At 40.3% G+C, this 18,931-nt stretch overlaps 2 protein-coding genes across 5 annotated transcripts in view; one reads left to right on the forward strand and one right to left on the reverse strand.

Moving 5' to 3' along the window:
• RHBDD1 (rhomboid domain containing 1) overlaps window positions 1–287 on the forward strand; it is a 190,811-nt gene extending 190,524 nt beyond the window's left edge. For all 4 annotated transcript variants that reach the window (XM_063695246.1, XM_063695245.1, XM_063695249.1 and 1 more), the window contains one exon: window positions 135–287. In XM_063695246.1, the coding sequence (XP_063551316.1) occupies window positions 135–248 (114 nt within the window). In that variant the 3' untranslated portion in view covers window positions 249–287. The remainder of the gene's footprint in view (window positions 1–134) is intronic.
• The window catches only part of COL4A4 (collagen type IV alpha 4 chain), a 158,817-nt gene that overhangs the window by 22,071 nt on the left and 117,815 nt on the right, over window positions 1–18,931 (reverse strand). The window contains exons 36-42 of the mRNA XM_031008834.3: window positions 15,729–15,836; window positions 14,822–14,929; window positions 6,237–6,308; window positions 4,965–5,093; window positions 4,762–4,872; window positions 3,262–3,417; window positions 726–833 (exon numbers count right to left, since the gene is read on the reverse strand). Coding sequence (XP_030864694.2) covers window positions 726–833; window positions 3,262–3,417; window positions 4,762–4,872; window positions 4,965–5,093; window positions 6,237–6,308; window positions 14,822–14,929; window positions 15,729–15,836 — 792 coding nt within the window. The remainder of the gene's footprint in view (window positions 1–725; window positions 834–3,261; window positions 3,418–4,761; window positions 4,873–4,964; window positions 5,094–6,236; window positions 6,309–14,821; window positions 14,930–15,728; window positions 15,837–18,931) is intronic.

Raw genomic sequence — 18,931 nt, forward strand, 5'->3', positions numbered from 1 at the left:
CTGCAGTGAGCTGAGATCACACCACTGCACTCCAGCCTGGATGACAGAGCGAGACTGTCTCAAAAAAAAAAAAGAAAAGAAAAAAAAATGTGTATATAAAATGAACTCCTTTTTTTTTTTTTTTTTTTTTTGAGTTCATGTCCTTTGTTGTAGGGACATGGATGAAGCTGGAAACCATCATTCTCAGCAAACTATCGCAAGGACAAAAAACCAAACACCGCACGTTCTCACTCATAGGTGGGAACTGAACAATGAGAACACTTGGACACAAGAAGGGGAACATCACACACCGGGGCCTGTTGTGGAGTGGGAGGAGGGGGGGAGGGGGGAGGGATAGCATTAGGAGATATACCTAATGTAAATGACGAGTTAATGGGTGCAGCACACCAACATGGCACATGTATACATATGTAACAAACCTGCACGTTGTGCACATGTACACTAGAACTTAAAGTGTAATAAGAAAATATATATAGAAAAAAATTTAAAAATAAAGTAAAAAAAAATCAACTCCTAATTTTCAAACTTATTCATTCTGACAATAAATTATTACTTTACCAAACATGAGACTTTGTAGTGCGGCCTGAAAGAAATATACTCTTAATATAAGAAAAGGGCTTAAATAATAAGAATGTGCTAGTAATTCAGAATATTAACTACTTTCTGAACGATGATCATTTTAGTAAATGTTTAAACAAAATGCTGTATGTAGGTTGGAAGCTCACCTGGAAGACCAGTGGGCCCTTTTCTCCCTGGAGGTCCAGGTAAACCCTTCTCTCCAGGTGGCCCAGGAAATCCATGTGGTCCCTGCGGTCCCGGGAATCCCATTGGTCCTTAAAAAAAAACAAAACATAAAAATGAGGGCACTGGAATGAGACAAGATAAAGACAATGACAGTTTGATAGACTGAATTCAGAGATTCACTCCAACAAAATGCAGGGCATAGCTAGCCTGAGAGTCAAGATTAGCCTCGCCTTCTTCTGTGAGGCTTAGACGGGTTGCCTCTGAAGGAAACACATGATCGGCCGAAAGAACTAAGGAAATGGTTCCATGATCAAGACAAGACTAAATTACAATGAAAAGAAGTCCTATAACCCTAAACTTCCTCTGGAGACAAAGGACTGGAACTGAAGGAAAAATCAGGAAAGAGCTTTCAATATCCGGGAACAACGTGCCTCCCCAGGTGAGTTCAAACCACTCTCCTCCTCACTCTCTTAGTTTTAGGCACAACAGTTCAGTTCCTCATACGTGATGTTCCTTTACTTCTTCCACATCCATGATGTCTTCCTCATTTTTTAGAGATAAGACCCACTTTCACTTTCTCAGGGAAGCCTTCCCTGGAATCCCAACTGAAGTTTAGTTGCTTTTTGATAAGCTCTTCATTCAGGACACTTAACTGGATTTAAACTGACATATCCTTTCATGTGCATGTCTGTCTTCCATGAAACTATGCTCTTTATAAAAGAAATTATTATTATTATTATTATTATTATTATTATTATTTGCTCCATTACCCAGGCTGGAGTGTAATGGCACAATCATTGCTCACTGCAGCCTCCAACTCTTGGGTTCCAGCGATCCTCTCACCTCAGCCTCCCGAGTAGCTGGGACTACAGGCACACACCACCATGCCCAGAAAATTTTTTAATTTTTTTGTAGAGAGGGGGTCTCACTGTGTTGCCCAGGCTGGTCTTGAACTATACTGGCCTCCAGGGATCCTCACGCCTTGGCCTCCCAAAGTGTTGGCATTATAGGCGTGAACCACTGAGTCAAGCGGAAACTCTGTCCTTATGAGATTAGAAACTCTACTTAAATTTGTTCACTGCTATATTCCTGGAGGTGCCTAACAGATATTTGTCACTGTGTAAGTCATAAAAGGTAAACTGAGGAAACTCACTCTCTTTATAGTAAAGCACTGTTTGGCCTTTATATTCTCTGGACTGGGAGTCAAGAAGCATGATTAGTGGTTCCACCAATATTTCTAACTCCCTGTGTATTCTTGTGTAGATCACTGGTATTCATATGGTGTTTTATTTCCTCAGTCCTGAACTTCATGTCCAGTTAGAGATTTATTCCCTAGAGTAACTAAGGAGGAGGAGTGTTAGCCAGCCCCTTCCTCCTTCCTCTTGGTGACTAGAGTGTTAGCACGTCAGTCCAATTCTGAAGTTCAATAATTGGAAGCCTACTTACCCATAGATTTGAGCCACATTCTCTAAAATTGATTTCATTGCTAATGCAGATGAACAGGCTTGCTCCATACTGTTCTACAGGCTGTGCACTGCACAATTCCACAGATGCCATTTGCACTATAGTCATGGCGGCCTCACAGTGATTTTTATCTGTGACCTAATATTTTGCCTTATTTCACACTTGGTTCAGAACTCAGGCAAGGTGCTCATTACTGGGCTCCTTTTGCAAATTTCAACTGTTGCTTTTCTGATATCCAGCTTCCTTATTTATGAAATAGGGAAGTTAAAAATGGATACTCATTAGTCATCTTTTTTCAACAAAAAGCTTCTTTGAACCTAAAAATTCTCTGAAATTCTGGTGACCAAAAACTGATCTCCCCAAATATTAGCAGTTGGATAAAAATTGATTAAAATAAATATTTTAACCTCAAATACTGGGGAAATTCAATGATTCGGGATCTTTGCATGAATATAAAAAAGCAAACTCAGCAGTCTAAAACTAAGCTGTCCAATACAGAAGCTACTAACCATACATGGCTAGTTAGCACTTGAAATGTGGCCAGTCCAACCTGAGCTGTGCTGTCAGTGTGGAACACACATGGGATTTCAAAAGCAGGAAGAAGGAGTGGCTTATTTGCAAAAGGAATTAGGTTTGCACAATCAGCTCAATTATCTCATTGATAAATGTATATTAACTATATGTTAAAATAAAAATATTTAAATATATTATGTTAAATCACATAAAGTATGAAAGTTCACTTGTTTTTACTTGTTAAAATGTGTCTACTATATTTTTAAATTGCACATGTGGCTTGCATTACATTTCTACTGTTCAATTCTGGCCTGGAAGATTATCAAGAGTATTATTAGGGGCTAAAGATGAACTTGTGTTTCTTCCTTTTACTTGTCCAACTTTGACCCAAACTTCAGGACTCTTTGGGGAAATAAGGACATTTTGGAAGGTAGTCACTTTGTTTGCATAGGAAATAGAAATGGCGACACAGTACCCCAGACCCTCAAGGGTAAGATAACCAAGTTGTTCACATATTACTTAACGGAACAACATTCATACCTTTCTGGCCATCTTTTCCATCACATCCTGGAAAGCCTTTGTATCCTGGAGGGCCTGGGGGGCCAGGGGGACCTGGTGGCCCTGGTAGACCACAGTCACCTGGCTCCCCTCTCAGAAGGTCAACACTCCCAGGGAGGCCTGGAGGCCCAGGTGCTCCTGACCACAGAGAAGAGACAAAAATATTCTTTTAGTCAAAGACGAATGTGTATACTGGCTGCTTGACATCTTCTGAAGAAAAACAATTCAGTGACTTGCAAGCAAGGAATAAAGAGAATTAGAAGAATAAGAAAGTCAATGATAACAGAAATGAAATAGAATGGATCATAATACCAAGTTGAGAAATGGTGTAGATAATGGGTTGGTAACCGTTAGATAAAATGAACCCAAGCAAAACCTTCCTTCCCTTCAAAGTCATTCCTGTTGAAAATATCATTTTGCATTGCCATCTTACTGCTTTAATAAGATGGATGGATGGATGGATGGATGGATAGGTGGACAGATGGTTGGATGGACAGATAAGATGGATGGATGGATGGATATGTGGATAGATGGTTGGATGGACAGATAAGATGGATGGATGGATGGATGGATGGATGGATGGATGGATGGATGGATGGATAGATTGATGGACAGATAGACAGGCATTTGAGGAAATACGTCTGGTGGGAAAGGAATGTTCACTCGATTAAATTTATAATCCTAATGGAAAACAAGTTCCCACAAATAGGAATAAATTGACCCCAATTATATTCCTACTTAGCTTCTGTACTTCTTAGCACACTTTTGAGAGCTTTATTATTTTCAGTGTATGATCCCTAAAATCCTAAAGATTCAAAGATGATGGGCATGTGTCTTTATGGAAGAGTTCTAAGAGCTTGTATGAATGCAATTGCCTGCATTTAGCAAGATATCACACGGAGCCACACTCTTCTCCCAACTCCCAACCCAGCTCTAGCCTAAACCTACTTGGTCAGCTTAGTAATGACTTCCAACATCTTTCCTTACCAAAGTTTGTCCCTGTGAAGTGATGAAAGAAACAGCATGTACTGTCAGCAGCACATGAAGAGACCGTTTCTTGTGTGCCACAAGCCTGCATCCTGTCACTCTGGGCTAGTGCCAGTGGTTTATGTGACAGTTGCTAGAGACCAACAAGGAGGGTGCGATTCCCACTTGCCACCCACTTCTGAAGACATTTGGTCAGCATCAAGCTGGTGATAAGAAACGCTTGCTTATCAGTTTCTAGCCTGAAGAGACGAGGGTCTAACAGAGCTGAAATAGCTGAAATAGAAGAGAGGGCCAAGTCCTGGTCCTGGATATGGTCCTGAGAGCCCACCACTACCCAAAGTCCCACCCTAACTGTGTCCCACTTATCCACCTGCCAAGCTGATGGGGGGCTGCTTCAGTGCTTCTATTCTGCCACTCTCTGGTCCCACATTCCCCCAGAGCTGGCAGCATCTAACAAAGGGAGCACTGCCATCCTTTGTCATGATTCTCTCATACCTCTTGGGCCATCAGGACCAGGAGGTCCCTGATCTCCAGGTGGACCCGGGTCAGGAATGTCCTTAGGAGCTCTTCCTGTGGCACCTGCAGGACCAGGTGGTCCTGATCTCCCTAAGAAGAGACATGTTCACATGTTATCCTCATTGCATTTGGAAGGTGTTGGTTTAGTTATTGAAAGAAGGGCAAAGCATGCTACAGCTTACCTGGGGGACCTGGGGGACCTTTTTCTCCACAAGGACCTGGAGGAGAGATTCCTGGGCTCCCAGGGTCTCCTCTCTCCCCTTTTAGCCCAGGTATTCCCACTGGACCAGGTGGCCCCACATCATGCAAACCTTAATGGGGAAAACAGAATTAATACTATATCTTCTCTTTTCTTGTCCCTGTTACAGTGCCTGAAAAGGAACCACTTCCCAATAGCGGCAGAGGAGTGGCTGGTTCTGCAGACACCAACCACTGGTTGCAGTGGTGATCCAAATGTCTGCACCATTTCTCTCTTAGGACCTATCACACTGGTCAGCCATAAGTTTTATTTCTTTTATAGTTATTTTCCAGATTTTAAAAAACAACAACTTAGAGGCAATACCAACAGTCCCACCTCTACAATGAAAAGAGTAAAAACAAATAAGATACAATAAGTAATTATGCATAAGTTGCTTTGAAATTTGAGGTGGAAACTGGCATGATTAGAACTATTGTGGAATTTCACACTGGGAAGGAAGGACATCAGTGTTTTCTTGGAAGGCACACACATTTAATCTGACTATTTGGAGGATCTACTAAATGAATCTTAAGTGACTATATTACTGGATCTTCCAAACTAGGAAGACTTCACCTCTCTCCAACAATAAATTCACACCTAGCAGCACAATTCCTGTTCCCCAGGGTCACTCAAATTTGCATGTTAGGTTTCAGCTACTTTGTCTGATCATAAGCGGTTTTTCTGAGAAAGTAGCACAACAAATGTGCATTATATTAACAGAAAAAGATACACTTGTCAAAGATTAACCTATTTGTGGTATGAAAATAACAGCAAATTGTGGAGGTAATTTGTTTTAGCAGTGGCCATAAAAGGATGCTATTAGTACTAATTTGACCCATGTGGTCAAACATAGCATTACTATACTTAAAACAATACAAAAATTCTAAAATCCCCAGCTATTTACTTGTTAGGATAACATTTTGAAATCTGGCTCGATTGTTCAGAGTACTTTTAGTCGACAGAAAATTCCAAGCAATACCAACAAAAGACACTGTTAACCAACCATTCCTTCTTAAATAGGGTTTTCTCAAATGTCCTTTTCATATGTCATTTTCAGCACTAAAAATAGCTCCAATAGTGTGTCTCTAACCTAAGCCAGTTTTTTTCAGTTTTGCCTCCAAATCTCATGAAGTGCAGAAATACCAGGGAGGGTACCACTTTCTCTCATGAACCATTGACTGAAGCGCAGTCTGTTACGAATCGATCAGGTGCTTACCTGAAGCACCTTTAGTTCCTTTCTGACCTTTCAATCCATGCAAGCCGTTCAGGCCAGGTGATCCGGAGGGACCTGAAAAACACCACAGGCCTGTGACCCAAAGGAAGACCAGCCACCGGTACTCACTCTAGCCACAACCGCAGGCACTGCCCCGCAGAGGGCGCGTTCCTGGGGCCAGCAAACAGCTCTGAGCGTCTGGACTTCATCATCAAGGTGGAAACCCAGGCCCAGGACTATTTAACACATTCGTCCGATAAAGATTTTCTGCCAAGACGGCTTAACACAAACATTTCTTTGGTTTTAAAGTACTGCTGTTGGTTTCTGATCCTATCATGACCAGATATGGTCTAGAATTACTGAATCTTGGCATAGGAAGTGACCTTTGATTTTATGACAATAAAATCACCCTACATGAGGAAAGAGATCGGATGGGAGCAAATCCAGGCCTCACACCTCCCAGGCTTGGGGTCACTGCACCCTCCGAGGGGCTGCAGGCTCTGGTTTCTTCAGGATCTACTCATGGAGATGCAGTCAGGCGAGAGGACGCATGGCGCCTGTGGCATGCTGGCAAATGCTTGCCCTGCGATGCTCAGGCCTGCATGGCGAGTGTGGCTCCAGCTATTGCTTTGCAGTCACTTCTTTCACAACCATTCTGATGCCTTTCTGCAGAATCTAAGTTTATTTTGCGATGATCACTGAAAACTCCCGTCTCTGTAAACAGACATTACCCCACTGATGCCTGTGCCTTCACTCAGAACCTTCTGTTTAGTTCTCCAAAGAGCCATCCACCAGCCTGGCTTGACTGAAGTTGTCACTAAACACTTCCAGTGGAAAATTTTTTTTAAGGTTTTTTATCAACGTATGTTGAGTTGTGTTGAAGTTGTCTGAACGACAGCCTTTTCAAATGACACTTCTTGATGGCCCTTGGTAAAGTTGGAGGAGGAGAGGCAAGGAAGAAAGCAGGTAAGAAATATTTATCAAGCATCTCCAGGGCACTGAGCCATCTGCTGGGTGCCTTCTCACAAGTCCTGTCCCACTGATGGCTATGAGCACTGAAGCTTCTTCTCAGCCTCTGGTCAAGCCTGGAAAACTTCCTATCTCATCAGTAGATCTTCCACCCAGTAGCTGTTTTGTTTTTTTTTTAATTTATTAATTAATTTATTTATTTATTATACTTTTAAGTTTTAGGGAACATGTGCACAATGTGCAGGTTAGTTACATATGTATACATTTGCCATGCTGCTGTGCTGCACCCACTAACTCGTCATCTAGCATTAGGTATATCTCCCAGTGCTATCCCTCCCCCCTCCCCCTACCCCACAACAGTCCCCAGAGTGTGATGTTCCCCCTTCTGTGTCCATGTGTTCTCATTGTTCAATTCCCACCTATGAGTGAGAATATGCGGTGTTTGGTTTTTTGTTCTTGTGATAGTTTACTGAGAACGATGATTTCCAATTTCATCCATGTCCCTACAAAGGACATGAACTCACCATTTTTTATGGCTGCATAGTATTCCATGGTGTATAGAGCCTCTCAGTGCACAGCCAGCCTGTTTACTTAGTGTAGGGTCACATCTCTCAAATTTGGGATAAAAATACCATCAGCTTATAAGGTTGAACACAGAAGGTGCCCCTCACCTACCCCCATGATATAGGACCCCCTTGATTGTTGATGTCCACCCCACACTGTGAAACAATCATGTCTTTGGGTGACTGTCTCCCCTGCTCAAGGGTAAATAGGAGTTCAAGACTAGGTCCTATGGATGTGTTCAATAAATGTTTGTTGAGTGAGTGAATGAAAAAATATGGAACAAGGTGGGTGAGGGAGAAAGCTACAAAAAGGAGCAGGGTAGAATTTTTATTTGTATGCCATATCTTTCTTTAATAGATTTATAGGACAAATATAATTTACAGAAGTTAGAGGTATCAGTTTGCATATAAATAATTCAAGTGCTAATTATTGTGTATTCATTTTAAGCAAGTCCTCTATGTATTCTTATTAGAAGCTGGCACAGTTAGTTGCTTCCATTCTATTTATCATCAGTACTTGAAACAGACAGTCATTATTCTTCTAAGATCTAAGCTTTAGATTGGTTCAAATGAGCCATATTCTCTTGCACCAAAAAAAAAAAAAAAATGGGAATGCATCTTTATTTTCCCTAAATCTCTTATTCCTAACCACTTTTTACAGTTCTGGCTTAGTTTATTCTCCAATCCTCTTTCCTATTTTATGAGCCAACGTTTCAAGTTTGCACCAAAAGAACACACAGACCTTCTTTATCTGCCAAATCTGGATATTTATTGCAATCTATCTGAAATGATAATAAATTTTCGGGGGGACCACTTCACTATTTCCACATGTTTTGATCTCCAGCTTTAGTCACCAAGATTGATGGCTTGGGGACTTGGCTGGGGTGGAATGTCTCTGCTTCTGCCAGCTCTCCATTGTCACATCAACACATCCAGATCCTAGGTTGTCACGGTCCCAGCCTCTCGCCATTGTTGAACTGGCCGACCCTTATCTGACCCAATGTTATCGTTCTGAACTGAATGCAGCTACATCTGAGTAGGGTTGTAAGGGTAATTTTTCCTTTTTACTGAAAGCTTTTTATCAATCCCATCTCTAAATCAGAAAGTTGTTCATGCATAAAATATATACAGTGCAGATGAGAGGCAATTAGGCTAACAAAGCACATTTCTGGGTAATGAGGAATTTTTATTCACCTCTCTGGTCGTCCTCCTGCTAAACAACCATCATTTAAGGCTGCAGTACACTGCACTTTCAGGCCGGGTGCTCTTTCTCTAGTCAGTGAATGTAACCTCCAATCCAGCTGGAATTGTGGCTCCCATCTTTGTTAGCCAGCGAACTCTTTATGACTGCATTCCCACTCTCAGGCTGTATTTTGTTCTAAAGCCTGAAAACATTACTCTACACACCCAAGAGCTTTTATATGGGCTCATACTTTTAACACATAGGGTGACCAACGTGTCCCTGTTTGCCTGGGACTTCTTCCTGGTTTTGGCACTGAAATTTCTACATCCTGAAATACCCACTCAGGCCCAGGCAAAACGGGACAGCTGCTCACCCTAACTTCAAAGCTGATGGGAAGAGAGATCTTTGTGACTATAAGTAATGGTTGAAAAACCTGGAAGATTCTTATTAACAAAGATTCTGAAATAAGATTTAAATATTTTTTGTATCAGCAAATACGTGAGTGCCTACTAAGGGTGTAAGATATGGTTTCCTAATGCACAGAGTCTGCCCCAAATGTACCTCCTGGCAGGTGCTGTCAAGACGATGCGGGACAAGTCTGTCCCTGACTTGACAGAACAAACAGGCAATTACATCCAGTGTGGTAAGTGCTGTGGGGGAAGGGAAGGAGGGGAGTAATCTAGTAAAAAAAAGCGGGGGGAGAATATTTCCATGATGTTCATAGCTCTAAGGGACATGGCATCTCTTTTCTGAGGAAAGCCATTTCCAGATTCTTTTTTCTTATGACACGTTTTACTTGCTACCAGTAAATATGGATACAAAATCCATATTCTTTCCAGTTCTTGTCATGCTACAGATAATATTCTTTAGATTTTCATTATTTCAATCTTATATTACTTTCCAACTAGGAACTGGGTGTTCTCCTTCTAAAGGGCATTTGTACTTAAAGTCTAGGAATCAAGCCATTTTATTATGATGATGATGATACTTTAAGTTCTGGGATACATGTACAGAATGTGCAGGTTTTTTACATAGGTATACATGTGCCATGGTGGTTTGCTGCACCCATCAACCCGACATCTGTATTAGGTATTTCTCCTAATGCTATCCCTCCCCTGGCCTCTCACCCACTGACAGGCCCCAGTGTGTGATATTCCTCTCCCTGTGTCCATCTGTTCTCATTGTTTAGCTCCCACTTATGAGTGAGAACATGTGATGTTTGGTTTTCTGTTCCTGTGTTAGTTTGCTGAGAATGATGGTTTTCAGCTTCATCCATGTCCCTGCAAAGGACATGCACTCATCCTTTTTTTATGGCTGCATAGTATTCCATGGTATACATGTGCCACATTTTCTTTATCCAGTCTATCATTGATGGGCATTTGGGTTGGTTCCAAGTCTTTGCTATTGTGAATAGTGCTGCAATAAACATACATTTGCATAGGTCTTTATAGTAGAATGATTTATAATCCTTTGGGTATAAACCCAGTAATGGGATCACTGGGTCAAATGGAATTTCTGGTTCTAGATCCTTGAGGAATCGCCACACTGTCTTCCACAACAGTTGAACTAATTTACACTCCCACCAACGGTGTAAAAGCATTCCTATTTCTCCACATCCTCTCCAGCATCTGTTGTTTCCTGACTTTTTAATGATCACCATTCTAACTGGTGTGAGATGGTATCTCATTGTGGTTTTGATTTGCATTTCTCTAATGACCACTGATGGTGAGCTTTATTTTTCATATGTTTGTTGGCCGCATAAATATCTTTTTGAGAAGTGTCTGTTTATATCCTTTGCCCACTTTTTGATGGGGTTGTTTCTTTCTTGTAAATTTGTTTGAATTCCTTGTAGATTGTCAGATGGATAGACTGCAAAAATTTTCTCCCATTCTGTAGGTTGCCTGTTCACTCTGATGATAGTTTCTTTGCTGTGCAGAAGCTCTTTAGTTTAATTAGATCCCATTTGTCAATTTTGGCTTTTGTTGCCACTGCTTTAGGTGTTTTAGCCATGAAGTCTTTGCCCATGCCTATGTCCTGAGTGGTACTGTCTAGGTTTTCTTCTAGGGTTTTTACAGTTTTAGGTCTTATGTTTAAGTGTTTAATCCATCTTGAGTTAATTTTTGTATAAGGTGTAAGGAAGGGGTCCGGTTTCAGTATTCTGAATATGGCTAGCCAGTTTTTCCAACACCATTTATTAAATAGGGAACCCTTTACCCATTGCTTGTTTTTGTCAGGTTTGTGGAAGATCAGATGGTTGTAGATGTGTGGAGTTATTTCTGAGGTCTCTGTTTTGTTCCATTGGTCAAGATATCTGTTTTGGTACCAGTACCATGCTGTTATGGTTACTGTAGCCTTGTACTATAGTTTGAAATCAGGTAGCCTGATGCCTCTGGCTTTATTCTTTTTGTTTAGGATTGTCTTGGCTATACAGGCTCTTTTTTGGTTCCATTTGAAATTTAAAGTAGTTTTTTGTAATTCTGTGAAGAAAGTCAATGATAGCTGGAATCAAGCCATTTTTAGCATATGTTTAAGTTAAAGTTTAAATCTGATTGAACACAAGCAGGATGCAAAATCCATATGGCCTGTTCTAGCAGAGCAAACAGCTTTGAGTTCAGCAGCTGGTTTGTTCAAACAAGATAATCAGTCCCCTTGACTTAGTTAGAACATACTGCAAATATTTAGTTTCTCAGTTCAAAGTGTTTCTGCTGGAGTGTGGTTCATTTTTATATCAGCATGATAAGCTGCAACAATGAATTTATACTGCAGATGTTTTAACTTTTCAGAATGTATTTCACTGTTTTGTTTTGTGTTGTGGTTTTTAAAGACCGGTTGTTCTCTGAGCTGTTTGAAGTGAAACAGTGTCACTGTATGGTGATGGAGCACCACTGCAACATCTGTCTGTAGGTGGTATGAACATGCGAAGTAATATGTTCATTTCCTCACCTTCTCTTTTTAACACACTATTTCATAGCACGGAATTATGATGTCATTGGAGATTAATTTTGGGGTGATTTTGTTATGGATCAAATTTATTAGCTATTAGTTTTGTTTTGTTTTGTTTGAGACAGAGTCTTGCTCTGTCACCCAGGCTGGAGTTCAGTGGTGCAATCTCAGTTCACTGCAACCTCCGCCTCCTGGGTTCTAGCGATTCTTCTGCCTCAGCTTCCCAAGTAGCTGGGACTACAGGCACCCGCCATCACGCTCACCTAATTTTTGTATTTTTTTAGTACAGATGGGGTTTTGCTATATGTTGGCCAGGCTGGTCTCGAACTCCTGACCTCAGCTGATCCGCCTGCCTCAGCCTCCCACAGTGCTGTGATTACAGGCATTAGCCACCACGCCGGCCAGCTATTAGTTTTGTAATAGCATGCCATACTGAAGTTATGTGATAAATGCACACAAATTCAAGGGAAAGAAAGATCAACAACAGTGGCATGAGCCCTGTCATTTTGACCAAATTGGGTGTATGTTTTTAAGCCACCAAGACACTTAAAAATCCTTGCTGTGTTACTGAACTGGGAGGGTAGGAAGAAGTGGAGGGTAGGAAAAAGTGGGAGTGGTTAATGATGACAAATGTTTTCTTTTGGTTCTTTACCAACTGTCTTCCAGACACAAAAAAGTGTCAAAGAATACGCCATGAAGGCTGTAGAGATGGTCAGAGACAGGAAATGGCCACAATCACCACAGAAACTTTCAAAATAACAGAATGATCATTTGCCTGAAATCCTAAATTTATCATGAATTGCTGGAATTCACATTACTAAAAGTATCAATGAAGACGGAGAACAGTACAAAGATGTCTTGTGAAGGGAACTTTTCCTATCAAGTTATGTGATGGCGTGAAAATACATGAGTATACCAACTCTTCAACATAAATGGCTCCTGTCTCCACAGAATTGCACCAAGTAATACCTACCACACTACAACTTCTGGAAAATTAGAATTATTTCAAAGCTATCTAATGAGTGAAGAGGGCAAAGTATGGGAAAATCGTATTTGAATTTTCAGAACAGTAAAAGGATTAATCCCAGAAGAAGGGGTTTCCAACTCAGTACCTTCTGAAAGGAGGGACTTTTTATTTTACCAGGATTTCATATACATATGAGTCAATGAGCAAAGGCAAGTGGAAGAGAAAGGAAGAAGAAATAGAGGAAACCTGGTTACAAGACTCTACCAAGTAAGCTGGAACCATCAGCTGTTGGTTCAGATAAGGACTGCAACCTCATAGCTACTAGCTCAGATATTCATTCTCCTATTTGTCCATTCATTCATATACTTGTTATTGACTGGGTCTCAAGGGTATGTGAAATGTCCTTGCTTTTTAAAAAATCATACTCTGTTTGATGAGACAACCTCCAAACAAATGTGATACAATGTAAGTGTTATGCTAAAGATATGTTCAAAAATACCCATAGAAAAAATACTTTTTCTTTTTTTTTTTTGAGATGGAGTCTTACTCTGTTGCCTAGGCTGGAGCGCAGTGGCACGATATTGGCTCACTGCAACCTCCACCTTCCAGGTTCAAGCAATTCTCCTGCCTCAGCCTCCCGAGTAGATGGGATTACAGGCATGCACCACCACACAGCTAATTTTTATATTTTAGTAGAGATGGGGTTTCACCATGTTGGCCAGGCTGGTCTCGAACTACTGACCTCAAGTGATCCGCCCACCTCAGCCTCCCAAAACTCTGGGATTACAGGCGTGAGCCACCCGGCCAAAAAAGTACTTTTTCTAAAGCAGAAGAAATGGACTGAAGAGGGGTTGATACCATGGATGGATGTGAGGGCATAAAGATTTGTTAATGACAAGTATTTTATATTATATTGTATTGTATTATATTACATTATATTATAACCAGACTTTTATAACCAGTCCACTATTGCCTTTACAGACCAAGAAATTCAACCCAGAAAAAATTATTCTTGATCGAACGAAGATGATGAACACTAATTATTCTATATCTGTAGCACGTTATTGTTTTCCACTTATCATGATCAGTAAATATATATTCATTTCCACATATATTATTAATGTCTTTCTCTCCTGCCATACTGTCAGCTCCAGGAGGGCAGGAAGCAGGTCTATTTTCTTCAAAACTGTACACCCAGCATCTAGCACAGAATCTAGGATAGTAGGAGCTTAACCATAGGTGAAGGGAATACATGAATAATGGGCCTAAACATCATAAAAATCATTTGGCTAAATGCCTTCAGAAATAAGATGGTAGCAACCGGGTGCTCACATCCTAGCACTTCAGGAGGCCGAGGCGGGTGGATCATTTGAGGTCAGGAGTTTGAGACCAGCCTGGCCAACATGGTGAAAGCCCGTCTCCACTAAAAAATACAAAAATTAGCCAGGCATGGTGATGCGCACCTGTAATCCCAGCTACTTGGGAGGCTGAGGCAGGAGAATTGCTTGAACCTGGGAGGTGGAGGTTGCAGTGAGCTGAGATCGCGTCACTGCACTCCAGCCTGGGTGACAGAGCAAGACACCATCAAAACAAAGAAAAAAGAAAAGGAAAGAAAAGGAAAAAACAAAGAGAGAGAGAGAGAGAGAGAGAAGGAAGGAAGGAAGGAAGGAAGGAAGGAAGGAGGGAGAGAGAAAGAAAGAAAGAAAGAAAGAAAGAAAGAAAGAAAGAAAGAAAGAAAGAAAGAAAGAAAGAAAGAAAGAAAGAAAAGAAAAGGAAGGAAGGAAGGAAGGAAGGAAGGAAGGAAGGCCCTGGCTAAGGAAGAGTAGGAAGATGCTAATGGCACCTACGGAAAAGAGTGGTATGACCAAGAGCAGGGTCACTCACTGGTACAGGAAAAAGACACCATCAATTTGCCCTCATTGGGCTGCATCTTTCTTGTGGGATGGGCTTCGTTTTGACTTACCTTTTATTCCCGGAGGACCTGGTATCCCTGGATCCCCCTGGAGGCCTCTTGGCCCAGGGTCTCCCATTTCTCCTGGCTGTCCCCTCAGCCCAGGCATCCCGTGATCACCTGAGGATGACAGGGAAGTTTTGCAGATGGCCAGATAATAAATGAGTTACATTCACTGCGGAAGTCATCTATGTTCTTAATATATGGGTAACGGAGAACATTGTCTAATTACTTTTTCTTCCTATACATCTTAACTCTAGGGAGAAAAATACATTTAAATTCAGGAGAAGAAAATATATTTCCAAATAAATGAGATTGCCAACTATAGTTTTAAACTTTTTTTCTGAATTGGCAGGAAAAGTATCCATTAAAATACTGTGCTGTAAGTGTGACATCTGCCTTAGGTCTAAAGGAGGGGAAAACAAACAAACAAACAAAACAGCATCGTGAATGGCAGGAGAAATGCAAAGGGCTAGAAAGGAGCTGCTATCTGTGGCTCATGCCTGTAATCCCGGCACTTTGGGAGGCTGAGACAGCCTCCCTGAGGTCAGGAGTTTGAGGCTACAGTGAGCTATGATTGTGCCACCACACTCCAGCCTTGTTAACAGAGTGAGGCCCTCTCTCTCTAAAAGAATAAAAACTAAAAAGAAAGGAGTTGCTATCTGTCTGACCATTCCTTTGTGTCTGGTGCCATGCTAGGCACTTTACAGGTGCCGTCTTAATCTACTCCAAGTCACTCAGTGAAACCCACTAGCTTATAGGTGAGGCATAGGTGAGCTTAAGTGACCTATCCAAAGTCACAGGTCTGGAAAATGGCAGAGCCATATCTGAATTTAGGTCTAATTAAAGACTGGTGGTTTCTGAAACACTCTGAGACACAAGAGTGATCAGGAAGTCTCCAGATTTCCTTTCAAGGTACCTGGGCATCCTGGTGGTCCAGAGGAGCCAGGTGGCCCTGGCCTTCCAGGTGATCCTCTGGGCCCTTGAATACCAGGCAAGCCCTGCTCTCCGAATGCTCCAAAATGCCCTAAAGAAGGAAAGATCAAACATCAGAGTTGCTGTTTGAGACAGTGAATCTGTAAAATCACCAAGTTCAGCCCACCCTATTCTTTTCTATCCTTACTTTTTTAGTTTTAAATAGTTTCTATTGGAAAGGAAAATAACGTTAAGGAAAAACTGATAACAAAATGCCCATAATCCCACCAGCTTAACACAATTCTTCACATGTACATACATGTACAGATAATACCCACAATTTTATATTCTGGTTTTTAAAATTAGTGTTGTATCATAAGTAATTTTCCAAGTTTATATTGGTTTTCCTAATTATCATTTTTAAGTGAATGGCCAGTAGCTTTTTGAGTCAATCTTAATTAAATTAACTAATTCAATTTCTTTTACTATTGGTCGTTTAAGTTATCTCTAACTCTGCTGTTATCCATAATGCTCTTTATATATCTCTTGTCAATTTTGTTTCTCCTATTAAATTGTTTCCTTAGGAAAAATTCCTAGGAGTAGAATTTCTGGATAAATAGCATGATATTTTGGTATTTTCAAATGCATTTTAAATGCTGAAGTATTTTAAAGTACATCACACCGTAGTGTAATTCCATCCCTAAATACTTCAGGAGGTAAGAAGTCTGAAAGATAAGAACGTTTTTCTACATTGCCAAAATAACATTTTGCAGCCAAGAAAATTAATAGCAATTCTTAATACCCTCAAACACTCATCCCATACTTGAATCCCCCCAATTATCCCCTTAATGTCCTTCACAGTTGGTTTGTCCACACCACGTTCCATCCCAGAATCACCCATAACATCTAATGGATAGGTCTCTTCAATTTCTAAAAATTTAAAGCAGTCCTTTTCTTATGACAGTGACTTGCTGCAGAGCACAATTCAGTTCTTCTGTAGTTTTCTAGAACAGACCATTCAACATGTGGTTCTTGATACAGGTTGCCAGTAGTTTGGAGTAAGTGCTGCACTGACTCACACCACCATATGGAACCCACCCACAGCTCCAAGAGCATGCCGTGTTCTTACTGAGGACATTTTAGTTTGTTAGCCTCTTTTCTTGCTAATTTATTGAAGATAAAATGATATTTCAGACACTTGAAATTACATTTCTTTGATTACTAAAGAGGATGACTATTTCCCCATGTGTTTATTTACAATGTATGAGTTTAATGCATGTTTATGGGATAAACCAATAGTGTGTGCTGAAAATCACTGGTTGAATCTGCACATAAAATATATGTCTCTGTATCTACAAACCATGCTGGGGGGGCTATAGTCATCATTTATTATAGCACACAGGAAACAAGCTTTTGTTAGTCTGTACCTGTTCCCTGATTGAATTTAACATCTATTAGTCTCGCTATGTATTATCTTATTTATCCTGAAAACATTCCTACAGTATAAAGTAGCATTATTCTCATACAAATGAAAACACTGAAATATTTAAAAAAAAACTTGTCTCCTGAATTTTGTGGGGTTGTGTTAAGAACAGAACTTCTGAGTTAATTTGCACTATATTTTCTCTCTGAATAGAGTGCAGAGTAGGTAGGACTGAACCCAGGATAATCACATATAATCCCAAGACCAGCTGCAGATTCATGCCTTCTCATGATGCTCATTCAAGTTCAATGCAGCTTTCTGCAGTCAATGGAAATAGTGTATTAAGTAAACTCTGTGCTAGTGAATGACATATAATACAATTTAAAATTTCTAAGCTGAGGCCATGGCATATGGGAAAGGGGCCAATTTAAATGGTGGTAACCACAGGAGAACAGGCAAATTTGGCCAAGGCAAACTTTCTGAAAAAGTCAGCCTAAGTGTAAAATCACTCAGGTTTATGATTTTTAAGTTAAAATACTAGGTAACATCACAGGCCCCCATTTTGGACTACCCTGAGCTTATAAAATCTTCCTATCTTTGGGGTTTACATAAAAATACCAGTAAGTATGGGAAAATGTCTTCATGTTTTGCTGACTGATGATGGTGATGATGACAATGATGATCATTGCATTTTATATTTGTATAGTTATTTTCAGTTTCAGTTTCTTTCATTTGATCCTCAGGACAATCCTGCAGTATGCATAGGGCCAGTTTACAGGTGAGGCAACTACTCTCAGAGAAGATACTCTCAGCTTACCCAAGACCACAGGTGAAGTAATAATGGAGGTTGACTTTGAGCCACCGATTTTTCCCTTCTGAGGCTTGTCACTTTGATATTTGTCATGAACTCCCATAATGCTGACCTCAAAACTATTTTCCCTATCAAATGTATACTTCAGTTATACAGTTCAGTTAAAATATTATACTATCTAGGCCGGGCACAGTGCCTCACACCTGTAATCCAAGCAGTTTGGGAAGCCAAGGCAGGCAGATCACTTGAGGCCAGGAGTTTGAGACCAGCCTAGCCAACATGACGAAACTCTGTCTCTACCAAAAATACAAAAATCAGCTGGTGTGGTGGTGCACACCTGTAGTCCCAGCTACTTGGGAGGGTAAGGTGGGAGAATTGCTTGAACCCGGAAGGTGGATGTTGCAGTGAGCCAAGATTGTGCCACTCCACTCCAGCCTGGGTGAAACAGCAAGACTCCATCTCAAAAAAAAAAATACATATATATATAATCACACACACATATATGTATACATATATGTATATATGTATACATATACATGTATATATGTATACATATACATACATATATACTATCTAAATATATACATATATACGTATGTATACTATCTAAATATATATACATATATATTTAGATATATATATAGTATATATATATATCTAAATATATTTGTTCATGTCAGAGGTGAAAGACCCATAGCAAAGAAGGTGGGAAAGGTAGTTTGTGCCACTGTATTAACTTGTTTTTGTTAGACTTCCATTTTAGCAATCTTACAGTATAAAAACAAAGAAAATAAAATTTCTCATATAGTTCTGCTCAGAAAATATCTAATATTCTTTCTGTTGTATGAAATGAAACACAGCTATTGCCAGAGGGAATTTTAAGATAATGCACAAAATTATTGATATGAGGTGTTTTAATTTACAAGGTACTCAGCTAAACACAAACCTGGTTTCTAACCTGACCACTATTGGC

Source organism: Gorilla gorilla, chromosome 11, assembly GCF_029281585.2.
Source record: "Gorilla gorilla gorilla isolate KB3781 chromosome 11, NHGRI_mGorGor1-v2.1_pri, whole genome shotgun sequence".
In the NCBI taxonomy this organism is placed as follows: Eukaryota; Metazoa; Chordata; class Mammalia; order Primates; family Hominidae; genus Gorilla; species Gorilla gorilla.